The following is a 13860-nucleotide window of genomic DNA, read 5'->3' as shown; positions in this document are numbered from 1 at the left end:
GTCAGACTGGTTTTCAGATTTTAAGGACTCGCATTCTATTGTGGCCTCAGGGATAGAAGCTAATGATGACGATAATGGTGATGGTACTTCTGATGATAATAATGATAATCCGACGGGTAGTGGGCAATACAGTAGGCAAACTCTTGGAATGTTGCTCAAGTTAGTCAAAGTCAAAGAGAAATGAACAAAGACATATACTGGTGAAAGTCAGTTCTTATCCAAAGCTTTTACAATTGGAAGGGCATTTAGCGAAAAGCGTGTTCAGTACCAGCTTATTTGCTAGATGAGAAGAGTGAAACCCGGAGAGCTTATAGATATTGTCTGGGATCACATAGTGAGTAAACAGGAGAAGCCTGTCTAAGATTTTGGTCCCTGCTTCCCTCCAGACTCTCCTATGATGTCGCCATAGTGAATATTAAACTCTGCACTTGGGGGATACAGCAAAGGACCCGGGAGTCAGGGTGGAGTCTAAGACTAATTACACAAGTGGGAGAAAAGACAAGAAATGGATCAATGTTATGGAATTACCTCTATAAGATGCTCCTGCCTATTGAATGGCAGAGGTTCAAGGGGATTTTCTGGAATTTTTATATCTTCATCTCCCGTAAACCACAGACCAGCCTACACAGAAAACAAAAATGAGAATCATTAAAGTTACACTGAGATGTAATTGTTCCTCTGAAAACCACAGAGATTGAAGCCATCTCTGTAGGTGCCTAGAGCAGTGGTCTCCAAAGTAGGGTGCAGAAACCATGGGGATGCTGGAGAAAATACTAGGACTTCCATTCACATGTATTGGATCTCATTCTTTTGTAATTTTTATTTAAAAAAATTTGATAATGTATAGAATGCATTAGTGCAGTAGTACACATGAATAATTTATAAATGAAACCCCACATACTGGGGTGCCTGCTGTACTGTAACTGTTGCAGCATGCAATGAAGCTGGGAGGTCGCCGCCCCGGACGTTGCTTGCATAGCAGTACTTTGGAGGGGTCAGTGCCCTCCACTAGCTCATATCGCTCATGTCCTGTTCATGTTGCTCTCTGTTCTCAGAGCCTAGTGTGGTGCTGGGGCATATTGTTGGTGTTGGAAATCTTTGCTGAGTGAGTGACTGACTGAATCAAGAGCTCAGGACCTACTTTTTAATGACAACCTTCATTCTCAGCCCATGTCTGACACTAATTACCAAATCCTTCGGTTCCCATTTGGCGATGCCTCACCCCCTCTCCCTTCCTCTCACGTCTACTGCTGCCATGCTGGTGTACAGCCTCATTGCCTCCATCACAGGCTGCTCCAGCAACCTCGGAGCTGTCTTCATTTCCAGTCTTTCTCTTATTTGTTTCAGCTCAGACCATTTGACTATATCAGTTTTCTCAAAACTTTAATCTTGTCATGTCATTCTCTGCTTAGAACCATTTCCTACTCTTGCTCTTTTGCTCACATCATTACTCCTACCTGAGGCAACTGCCTGTTCACCAATGTAAACCTACTCATCTTTCCAGACCCAGCTTAGATCACACCTCCTCAGGGAAGCCCTCTTTGATCTTTCCTCGAAACTCCAATTTGACTTGTTTATACCAGATATTTGGCATTCAGTTCATTCCTTTGGGTGTTTTCATTCATGTCTGCTACTGAACATCAGGTATTAATTCCTCGGGTTCAAAGAATGTGTCTTGCCAATCTTAACTTTTAAACATGTCAAGCACTTCATATACATAAGCATCTTGTTCCTAGGTCTTTCTCCCTTACCATCTTCCAGAGTGACAATCTACCCTTGGCACTGCCTACTTCCAAGAACCATTGGCCAGCCTAACCTGACTCTGGCCTGTGCTTGTGCCTTCTTTCCTTCGAAGAATCACCCGTGTTTTGAGAGAAGGCTGGAGTGACACTAGGTAGCTTGTAAGGGGATGCAGCCCCCAGAGGTGAGGACCGGGTTTTCTTTTCATTTAGAACAGAGGAGTGCTGGCCATGCAGAAGCCTGTGAGGGAGAAGACACAGAAGAAGCTAAGGTCCAGCACGGGCTCGGGCTTTGAATGTAAGTGCTTTGCACTGACTGGGAAGAATCCTTGCCCAGTGGCCAATCTGTGGACCATAAGTACCACTCCATGGAGAATAGAGAGATGAGGAATGTAGGTAAGATTTATGCTTCAGGTCATGATGGAGTGACAAAACTCAGAATTACCCTCCTGCCTTAAACAATAAAAAAAAAAATCCAATATATATGTAACATAATTTTTTCAGATGTTAGACAACAGGCAACTCAGGACAGTAATTCCTGAAATAAGGAGAACAATGAGGACCCAAGTATTGCTCAGGCTACAGTGTCAGGAGAGGCACCCAGATAGAGCTGGCACATCTTGCTGGATTGACAAGATAGATTTGGAGCTGGGGGAGGCCACGATGACTAGAATTTTCAGGGCAAAACACTAGAGATGCATTGAAAGAGAGGGTGAGCCCTAGAGATCTGTAGAAAGATCTCCTCAAGTCTTGACTGAAAGCCAACCTCTGGATGTATGTGTGGAAAATGCCAGAAGCTGGAGAAAGAACCACAGGAAAGGAGTAAGCTGAACTGTTCCTGAGTCTCACACAGGGCTGGGACTATGTTACCACCAGGGAAAATGTTACCACTCGGCAGAGTGGAAGGACCTCCTGATACACAAGGCATTGGGTAGCACCCCCAGGAGGATATTGCCTTAGTAGTGGGGCTAGATTAGCCCTAAACTAAAGGTTGCCTGGACCCACCCTTATCAATCTTACTGTAACCTTGAAAGGATAAAACTGATTGCAAATGACATTACTGCATGCCCGACAATATTTAAGGGCATATAAAATTGGACACCCACCAATATAAAATTTATAACATCTGGCATCCTGTACAAAGGCATGCAAAAAAGCCAGAAAATATAACCCATAGTCAGAAGAAACCTCAATCAATAGAAACAAACACTGAAATACACAGATGATAGAATGAACAGACAAGGATGTTCATTTAGCTGTTCTAAATATATTTCATTTATTCAAGGAGACAGAGAAAAATGCATATAATGAAGAGAGAAATGAAGGATATAAAAAGACCCAATTTAAAGAGATCAAAAATATATTTCAAATAAAAATACACTGGATTGTATTAATAATAGATTTGACTCTGCAAAGGAAATGATCAGTGAACTAGAAGATGGAGAAGTAGAAATGAATACGAAATAAAGTCAGAGAGAAAAAAAAATGGAAAGAAAAAAGAATCCAGGGTCAGCATTCTGTGGGGCAAATATGTGACTGGATTTTGAGAATGGGGGAGGGGAGTACAGGAAAAATATTTGGAAAAACATTTCTGAAAATTTTCCAAATTTGACAAAAACGGCAAGCCCACAGGTGCAGGAAACTCAGTGAAACACAAGCAAAAGAAATATGAACAGAAGCACACCGAGGAACACGATAATCAAATTGCTGAAAACCAGTGATAAAGAGGAAATATTAAAAGAAGGTTTCCTACTCATCTCTGATTTCTCAACCATCAATTCCATACGCAATTCTTTCAATGCACAGGAATTTTCCCTTGTTCTTAAAACCAAGAATTCAGTCATGTTAGTTTTTAAAAAATAGATGATATTTTAAAGATTAGGAAACTGTTTCAAAGTGTTTCACATACAAGAGGGTCACATGAGAAAGAAGAAAGAACCTAATCAGAGAACAACTTATATTTTTAAAAAAGTCATCCATGAAAACGTTAGCAGTGTGAAATGTTAAACGTGAACTGTAGGTTGGGTTTAAATTGATCAAGCAAGGTTCAGTCAGCCACATCTTGCCCCACTGGATAATCAGGTGATTTATCCTTGAAATGTGGAAATGTCCTTTGTGGACATTTGGTCAAAGAATAAATAAAATATGGTCAAAGAATTTTAGGTTAGCTTACTTTCCCTTAGAGAGCAAGTGCTGCGCTGTTTGGATCCTAGAACATCTGATTCATTAAGCCTATGATAACCTGCATTCTCATTGACAGAAGATGAGTTTAGAGAGTTCACCATCAAAGCATTCTGCATGAGTGTGACTAAACATCCACACGTGACAGAGGCAAGAGTGTGACAGCTGCAATAGGGCTGGAGCAAAGGCAGGTGCACTTTTATCCTCGCGTGGCTTAGCCCAGGTATGCAGCCGCAGCAGCTTCACAAACGCTGTATCTTATTCCATTTTAGAAGCTGGGGAAATCAGCACACTCTTAAGTGGCGGTTATGATGAACTTGCAGTTAGTCAAAAGAAAAGAAAAAAGGCAAAATAAAAAGCAGAGTAGGGAGCTTATTTATTTATTTATTTTCCCCCCAGAGAACTTCATTTCAGCAGTGTAGTTGTACTATTTGACTACTGTATTCGAAGGTGGCATTTTCAACAAATCATAAGATTTTACCCTAGAAGCTGTTTTGACAGTCCCATGAAAGAACTCTGTGTGTGTGATGTGGAGAGCGCTAGAGATCTGTGAGTCATGTGGGGAGGTCAAGCGGGCCTCTCCAAATGGCCACCTTGTCCTGAGCCTCTTGAGGAGTGGGCGTTGGGTGCGTAAGCTGAGAGGGCAGAGCTCAGAAATCAACTGCTCCCAAAACCCAGGCAGTGTTCTGATAAGTATTTCTGAGTTTCTGTTTCATGCAGCAGCCAACTTTCTCTAAGAAATTCACACTTTTGGTGAGGGAGCTTTCTGGTTTTGCTCAGCACTGTGGTACAAATTACGAACACCTAAGTTCGTCTCACGTTTGTGCAAAAAGATGTTTAAATTGACAACCTGTGTTCATTGGCACATACTGTAAAGAGTGAATGTTGGTATATTCACGAGTGCCCACTTTTAAAAATCTTAAGCCAACAAGAAAATAGAGTAAGTTTTGCCCTGCTGTTTATGTTTTTAGACAAAACATCTCTATAAGTTGTAAGCCCAGGTCCAGGACAGTGAAAGAATTCACAAAGTGCTCTACTTGGGAAGTACATAAATTAGAGCCCAATCAGCTATGCGCCTTTCTTGATCAGGCTGGAAGAACCTCTTCGATGTGGAAGTGCTATTTCCTCTGGCTCAACTGTCTGAGCGTGGGAACGTCAGGGCCGTCTATGAGCACGTCTTTCATTAATCAAGGAAGAAAAGAGAAGCAAGAAGAGATGTGATCTTTCAATGGTGAAATATACATGAGCTACAGGCACCTAGAGATTATCACCCTGTTTCAAAGTCAGCACCTTATAAATGTTTCCACCTTTCGTGTCTACCAGCAATGTGAAGTGGTGAGAATTAGGATGAATTCGATTAGTAGACACAAAATAAGTCATTCAGGCCCTTCTTAGTTATGGCATTTCATTCTTCCTCCCTCCTTACTCAAGCTTCTCAAAAATGAATCGACTGTCTTCACTTCTTAAAGGCCTATTTATTCCATCAATCCTCTGCAATCTAGACTCTGTACGCTCCCAAAATTGCTCTGGTGAAGGTCAGTAGTTACATCCTATCTACAAGTCCAATGGCTAGGTACCATGTTACTGGATTATCCATCACTTTACACACTTCCCTCGGGTGATCTGGTCCATTCATAACCCCAACAACTGCCTACGTGATAGTGATTGGCTTCTGCATCTGCCATATCAGATGGGACATTTCTGTCTGCATTTCCCACAGACATTTCAAACTCAACGTGTCCAAAAACATCTTACCGTTCACCACGCTTGTGACCGAAAGAAAAAAATAAAAAACCCTGCCCCTTTCCCTGTGTTCATTGTAACTGCTGTTGCTACTCCCGGAGTATTTGGTATTGGGCATTGGGCTGATGAAAAGCTCTGCAGGCGATTCTAATGTACAGCCAAGGTTAAGAACCACTTGGTAGGACAACAATGATGTTTTCTGTGATTTCTTTCAGAACCCTTATCTCTCCAAGCAGTTCTGACTTTTTCAGACCCTTCCCTGGGGGTGGGAGCCAGACTTCTACCTGGGACTTGGACAGTGCCTGTGCTGACTCTAGGTGCCTAGACATGGGCCGTGAGACCTGGTGTTGTGAGATCAGGGAGCTTCTTAGGTCAGAAGTACTCTGGTAGGGTTAGTGCCACCAGGGGCTGGTAGTGACCTGCATATACTGCTCGAAAGTGACTGTGCCCAGGTGTTCCTCATCCACAGCCTGGAACCTCTGCAGGGTCTCCAAGAGTTCCTCCTCCAGAGGAATGGGCCAAGGCAGCGCGACTACTAACAAGAATTTCCGCCAGTCCACGAACTCCGAGTTTGTTACCAATAAAGATGTTAACTCCTGCAACTAGAAGAAAGCAGGAAATGCCATTGGAATGTTTGTATGACTCTCTTGTGACACTCTACCTGCTCGTGTTTCTTAGTAAGAGATTCTGATGAAGGAAGTAAGATTTTAGCTTGGCCAATAGGGTCAGTTCTCACTTTTGTTCCCTCAGGTTCTACCAAGCAATCCACGCCAGACAGAACTTAGTGTTTTTGATTTTTGCTTCCTTGACATTTGTGGTTTTTGCTTACCGTTACACAAGGAATTAACACTTTTGACTGTACTATACTTTGTACCTTTTCAGCAGAGAAGGAATAAAGATGCTAATTACGAGTGTGGGAGGGCTCTACAACTTGTAGGGAAATACTCTTTAACCACTTTGTTTTCTTAAGGAACAGAATACAAGGAAAAGAAAGCACTGCCAGAATCATCTACTATTACTAGTTAGGATCACTCTATCTGGTAGTAATAAATACAAACTCACTGGCTGAGCCTCATGGTCTCTGTAGTGTTTCATTGACTGTCAGCATCGTCACTTATTTTCAAATACTGAGCATGAACATACTAAGTGTCTTAACTTGAAGTTCATTCATTTGTTCATCCAGGTTTATTGGCTGCTACTAAAATGTCGGTTACTGTGCAGGTACTGGTTATCTGAAAACTCTTGACTTATTGATTAAAGAAGAATTCTCAAAGCTTGAAATCCAAACAAAATAGAAGCTTACTTCAGGTTGAGTGAGGTTCATCCAACTACTAGGAAAGTTGTTTGTTCCAAGGTTCATGGTTACCAAATCCAGCAGAACGTCAGCAAATGCTTTGTTTCCTATTATGCCTAAAATACAATGAGAAATATTTTTCCGTTTTATTATGTGATTTGTTTCTTTCACTAAAATAGAACAAATAATGGATATTTGTATAATCACTTTATTCATTCTCTTTAAAACTTTAGCCTTTTGAGAAACAGAAGACACTTTGGGAACATAAAAATAATAATCAATTTCCTGATTTTCTCCAATGGTTGTTTCTCAGCTAAGTCAGCACGTCTTTTTTGGTGAGTAATAAATTGTTCAGACTGAGTAAGATACTGAGGCTTTATATTTTAGTTTGGAGTCTTCTTTGACCTTGTACTCAGAATAGGTTGAATTTAAAAAACTACTGCAAAGGGCTTCCCTGGTGGTGCAGTGGTTGAGAGTCCGCCTGCTGATGCAGGGGGTGCGGGTTCGTGCCCCGGTCCGGGAGGATCCCACATGCCGCGGAGCGGCTGGGCCCGTGAGCCATGGCCGCTGAGCCTGCGTGTCTGGAGCCTGTGCTCCGCAATGGGAAAGGCCACGACAGTGAAAGGCCCGCGTACCACAAAAAAACAAACAAACAAACAAAAAACTACTGCAAGGGTTCCTATTTTTCAGCAGGGCACTAGAGTAAAATGTTTTGGTAAATATGGGATAAAGGTGTTTCAAACACATGCACATCACCACTGTGATCAAGGTAACACATTTATCCTCATTTTGCTTTTTTAGATCAGAATATATTTAGTTTGGTAAATGTCGGGATATTTGAATTATTAAATTACTAGATTTGAAGTGCTAATTTAGTCATCTAATTGGCTCAAACACTGTGATATATTTTATAAAAGATAACTAACCTTTTAAAGCCTTTTGCTCTTAAACACTAAACTACTTTACCTTGAGATGTTTGTTTAGTCTTTGCTCATTTCAAATTGCATGCACATGCATCAAAAAACAAATAGGAAAGCAAAATGAATGTATTTCCTTAAAAAAATGTCTAACTCCCATAGTGTCGGTACCTTCTAGAACCAGGAGACACTCCTACATGTATTCGGGTATCTTTCAGGTCCAGAGTATATAGCTATTCTTCTTTGTTTAGGAATAATAAGAGTGAAACAGGGGCTTCCCTGGTGGCGCAGTGGTTAGGAGTCCGCCTGCCTAATGCAGGGGACACGGGTTCGTGCCCCGGTCTGGGAAGATCCCACGTGCCGCGGAGCGGCTAGGCCCGTGAGCCATGGCTGCCGAGCCTGCGCGTCTGGAGCCTGTGCGCCGCAACGGGAGAGGCCACAACAGTGAGAGGCCCGCGTACCGCAAAAAAAGAGTGAAACGTAGATGTAGAATCTCAAATTTTTCTTCCCATATCTAAGTTTTTAGCATTTCTAAAGTCCAACATGAACTTTATCATTTCCTCTAAACTTTAGGAAAATGTAGTAATCCTTTTAAAATGTCAGTCGTTCAAATAACATGTGCAAGGTTCAGATCTGGAAAGCAATTTTCTTGGTAGCAAGAGCAGAATCTTTCTTTCTTTGATAAGACTGTATATCCAACAGGTTGTTCAGAAATAAATTCTCTATCCTTTTTGATCAAACCTGAGTATCCAATTTTATAGAGATGAGAATAACTTTCCCAGGTAGTGGAACTTCTGGTAAAATGATCTTTACATGATACTATATTGGTTTACAGACAAGTTAGAAATTATCCATTCATGTTTCTCAAGATGAAACCACGAATAAACTCAATTGAAACCATGAAGAGGCTCAAAGTATTTAAAAATTCTGGTAGATACATAAAATATTTCCACTGTCTCTAACAGCTATGGTGCAAGCAAAGTGTAAGAAAATACTTTCAGTTCACATAGGAATTGTTTATCTGGGAACCCTAGTGTGAAATGTGAAAACTATTTTGACATTTGGCCTCGTTACTTAAATGACCAAGGCATATAATAATATGGCCTTCACATATAATGCAGTAGCGGAAACAGATAAGCTTACAAATTTTGTTTACAGATCAAAAAATATTCTCTTTCCATTTGGCCCTAAGTTAGTTACCTAATGCAACCGTCATTTAGAATTATCCAGGAAAAAGTTAATTGTACGCCAGGCCTAAAGGAACTCAGATCATAATTATAGTCTAGTTACCCTTAGCAGTAACTCTCAGAAAGAAGACATCAAAATAATACCATTGCTTAGAAGTATATACTTCACCCAAAGAATGTGAAAGAATGTGTGAATAAAGAACTAGAATTAGAAAGTCAGAGGAAAACCAGTCTTTGGATTTTTGCTCTGTAGGTCTGGATGATGCCAAATGCCTTTTGTGTTTGATATGAAGACTGGCGACTTTTACTTTTAACTTTCGGGTTTTTGAAAATAGTTCTTTTTGCTACGATCAGTGATGAGGTCAACATTTGTCACATTACTAATCGCTTTCGTCAAGCCTTTCTGAGTTTGATGAACAATCCGAGGTAGGTCTTTTGTCATCAGTTGAAGATGGTGTTCTTGTATTCCATCAGTGAATGGCTTTCCTAGGGTCAAAGTTATAAGTGTCTGGAGAATTCAGCTGAATTATCAGGAGATCTGTCATGCTATCAGCCTTGACCTTGGCATGCATTTGTGACTTAGTGCCCTTCATCTGACTAAAGCCACGTTCTGCTTCAGCTGAACTCGCAAGGAGGCTCAGCACTAGGTCCACGAGTGTTAGGATGTTCGGATACTTGTGTAACTAAACAGAATTCACAGAATCCCAGGTCAATGTGTGGATGTTCTGAAATCTAGGAGGAAAAATGAAAAATGTAAAAGATCGAGACTCCTAAGTTTTATTCCAATATTTATAAATATCAACTAGGTTACTTATGCTCACCTAGCATAAATCTCTAATTTCAACATGCTCCTTTCTGTGTCTACTTCGTCAATTTTCACCTTGGCAGCTTCTAATACTGGTTCATAATGTGCAATCAGGATGGACACCTCTTTTTCTCCAAATTCTGCAATCAATACGCCCAACAAAACATCACATATCTTAAAGACATGTATACAGACAATCAAAGAACAACAGATTCAGAGCCGGAGTTCATACGTTACCTTGATTTATCTTTGCTGGCCGCAGTTTAAAGCTCCCAGTCGTGGCTGCCTTCACCACATCTTGGTTGACATCTCTGAAACAGCCTCGCAGCCTCTTGATAAGATGTGTTAAAACCATGTTTCTCACATCAGAAATGTTTCGCTTTCCTGCGAGGAGGCAGTTACCCTGAAAGTGTGTGACTGAATCCACTGGGCGTTCTTTTGGCCCTGGTCTGGGGAGGGGAAAAAAAAAATCCCCCAAGTAGACAATTATGTGCAAAAGCACGTAGCAAATGGTTTCCGAAGTCCATCTGTCTGGTTGGATAGACTCTCAGATAATCCCAGACTCCTCACCTTGTCTGATATATTCTGAGCATTTCCAGTGTTGACTCTAGGGTGGCAAATATATCAGCAATTGAAGAGTTTCTGTTCTGATTGATGCGGGACAGAATGCTGAGGACATCAGTGACACCCAGCAAGAAGTGGACAAATTTAACAATGTCTGCCTGCAGGAGGGACTCTACAAGGTCTTTGGCTTTCTGATGATTGGTGTCACTTCTGCCTTCCCTTTTCTGTAACATGGGCTAGGAAAAAACAGTGGTTTATCTTTCTCAAAATTATTATTTCAAATAAAAGTAAAAGTATTCTTTTTATTCTGAAAAAACTAAAATAGTACAGTATTTCAAAATTACTTACCGAATGCAGCTGCTGGACAATTGATATCCTTTGAGAAGATTCTGGAGGGAGGCCTGTAATCCTTGAAGCCACCTCCAGCCTCCTAGTTGAGAAGGTATCACAGGTCGAAGGTGAAGGCCTTTGAAAGTACCAGAGCACCCTTATGAACAGGAGAATTGTGATAGAAGTGGTAAGTGCTGCGGAGAAGGTCTCTGACATCGTTGTACAGGGGAATGCTCTGGAACGCCGCTTTGTAAGATACCTCGAGATGATGCGCAGAGCAATACACAGTCAGCGCACGTGGCTGGATTTCTCTTAAAAGCAGGGCCACCCCACTGCCGTCTTCTCGCTCTGAGCCATGGGCACCATCACTTGCGAAACCAACCAGTTTCTTTGCCCAGTCTTGGTTCGATAGTCGAAGTTGAAGATTTCTCATTAGAGTGTTCTCAGGGGCATGTTTTATTGCCAGAGGTCCCTTCTTTCCCCCTGTCTGTACCCCAACGATTTGGCAGTGTCCTTTCCCTGAGCACGCTCACTGCTTGTACACAAGGTCAGCTTCCTCGATTGAACTGTCTGTGATCCCATCACTGAGGACGGAGAAAAACTTACTTTTTTCTAATGTCTCTCTTAGAGTTCGCTGTTCTACTTCAGCAATAAACTATGTAAATGTTGTGGCCGATTTGTTCGTTCTGAATACCGGGCCAGTATCATCACCCTTCATATCATCTAACGAGCACATCCAGATAAAATCATTGAGGGGACGTCCGGTCTTGGCGATGGCGTGGCAGGATGGGAACAAGTTCTCCACCCTCCTGAGGGTAACCTTGCTCATGGTCATCACCATCAGCTCCGTGGTGGTTTTGCTCCCTGGGGAACCTCTTGTCACTTCCACGAGGGAAGCCTTGGTGTGAGCCTGGCTGAGATGGTGCGCGTTGAGAAATTCAGTCCGGAAGTTGTTGGTGCCATAAAAAAAACTCACTTGGTTTCCCTTCGACTTCACTCCATGTTTACGACACAGGCCACAGAACATAAGATCTAGTATCTCATCATATACAAGCCAAGGCTATTTTTTAAGACAAGTTTTCAAAAATTGATTGTTCCTCTTTGGGAGGTTACGGTCAAGCTTCTGAGGACTTTTCTGCTTTTTGGTGACTCGACTCAGAATGCCTACCTTTAAAATAACTCCATGTGGTTATTTTAAGTAATCACCAATGCCTACCCGCAGTTTTGCTTAATCCCTGTCCCCCCTACACTTGCTCATTATTCCTGGAACAATCTTAGTGAGTGCTTACTACTTAGCAGGCATTTTGGTTAGTATGCCAAGTGCTCTACATCATTTAATCGTCATCATCCAGTATCCCTATTTTATAGTTAAGAAAGTAGGTCAACTACTAGTATCCATCACCATTTTATGGGTCAAAAACCTAGGGCACAGAGAGGTTAATTAATTTGTCCGATGTCACAGTGGTCATATGTGGTGAAGCTGGCGGTTGCTAGCAGGCAGTCTTACCCTCCACGTTTACACACTTCATATTACAGGTTTCTCTTATGGACAAAAGGTGCTATGGTCTCCTTCCCCCTAGAATCCGTTTCTCCAGGCAGGAGAGGGGCACAGCATTTTGCTGTCATTTCCTTCCCGAGGTGAAAGACAAGAATCACAGGACATGAAGGGCAGTGTGTCTACAGGATTTGCTTTGGACGCCTCTCCCCTCCTGCCTCAGCTCCGTCTTCTCTGACAGTGGTAGGGCCAATTTACTACAAGAAGGGCATCCTTCCCGGATGGTTTTGAGGGATGATGAGACTGTTTCTGAGAGCGGCAGATGGCTACTGTCTCCCCCAAAAGCCTCAACTAACCAAGAGGCAGGGGTAAGAAGCGTACCTGGCTTGTTCCCTGAACGGAGTAACTAGAAAACTCTGTGGGTTTTCCTAGGCTTAGCATCTCTGAGAAAATTCTAAAACTATGATACTATATATCGGCAGGTAAGTAAGCCCCCTATTTTGGTCTGAAAGGTAGTTCAGTTAGTCCGACATTTACACAAATCAAGAAATACAGAAAGATTTCTGAGAAAAGGTACGATAAGAAAGGACTGATGCTATTGACAGGAATAGCTCACCAGGTGGCAAAATCTAGGGATCAGAGCAGAAAGGAGTGTGGCCCCCAGGTGCCCTGTGGTTTTCTCAGCGGGTAAACTCCTTCTGCTTGCTTAGATTCAGATCACAGAAATATGTCATGCACCTTCAAAATCTCAATGTAGATTCCATTTTCCCCGGTGCCTGGAATACTCCGCCCCTGTTTTGCTTCTTGGAAAGTTCTATCCAAAAGTTTCCCATGGGCTACAGCCTTTGCTGACCCACACAGACAGCAACAACTACTTCCTCCTTGAATTCCTGTAAAAATCACATAGCTGGATGATCTAGCCTGGCCAGTACAGCCTAGACTTCCTGAATTTGTGCCCTGTCTCTGAGACCAGTCACTGATTCTAAGGGTCTCTAAGAGGAGTTTGAAGGAGGGACCCTTGTTAGTTTTTGGAACAAAGTTATAGGCCTTGAACAACTAAATGCTGTGTCTCTTGAAGAAGGAGTGAGGGTACAGAAATTGCTGGATGGTGTTCTCTCCTGATAGCCTCTCAGCAGAAGCCAAAATAGCTATGAACTGAATCTCTATAGACATTACATAAACTACTGATGGGCTTACAAGGAAAAGGAGTTCTTATGGTTTAAGTGGGGACTTTGGAACACTGCAAAAGTGTTCTAGTTTCAACAGACTCCAAATTGCTTCCCTTGGAGAAAGACTGTCTTCCTGATGTGCTGACACTTGATGTTTGGGACAAGATGTACCTACCCAGAGCTTACTGCAGTACACAAAATGAGTGTTTTTGTTTTGGATGTTTACAGTCCGCAGGGAGCCACATACCTCATGGTCCAATTCCACCAGGTATTGTGTTTTTTTTCTGAAACTGCTCTGGGGTAATGCTGCAGGTGCCTACTAGGGTATGTGCACCTTCAGGATACCGAGCTCACATTTTGGATAATAATAAGCATAGTTTGTATCAATATTGTATACTGTTCTATATTATATAGATTCCACATATACGCATTAATA

The 13860-nt window shown here is 42.0% G+C and overlaps 1 protein-coding gene and 1 pseudogene across 1 annotated transcript in view; both read right to left on the bottom strand.

Moving 5' to 3' along the window:
• SPEF2 (sperm flagellar and cilia associated 2) overlaps positions 1–13860 on the bottom strand; it is a 174576-nt gene that overhangs the window by 26351 nt on the left and 134365 nt on the right. Inside the window, exons 30-32 of the mRNA XM_022599378.3 lie at positions 6967–7073; positions 6083–6265; positions 529–621 (exon numbers count right to left, since the gene is read on the bottom strand). Coding sequence (XP_022455086.2) covers positions 529–621; positions 6083–6265; positions 6967–7073 — 383 coding nt within the window. The remainder of the gene's footprint in view (positions 1–528; positions 622–6082; positions 6266–6966; positions 7074–13860) is intronic.
• LOC149749526 (zinc finger protein 862-like) lies at positions 9532–12088 on the bottom strand (annotated as a pseudogene).

This window comes from Delphinapterus leucas, chromosome 3, assembly GCF_059928025.1.
Source record: "Delphinapterus leucas isolate spDelLeu-1000000601 "Yukka" chromosome 3, BTC_Dleu_Yukka2, whole genome shotgun sequence".
NCBI lineage: Eukaryota > Metazoa > Chordata > Mammalia > Artiodactyla > Monodontidae > Delphinapterus > Delphinapterus leucas.
This window is presented reverse-complemented; position numbering and strand designations above follow the sequence as displayed.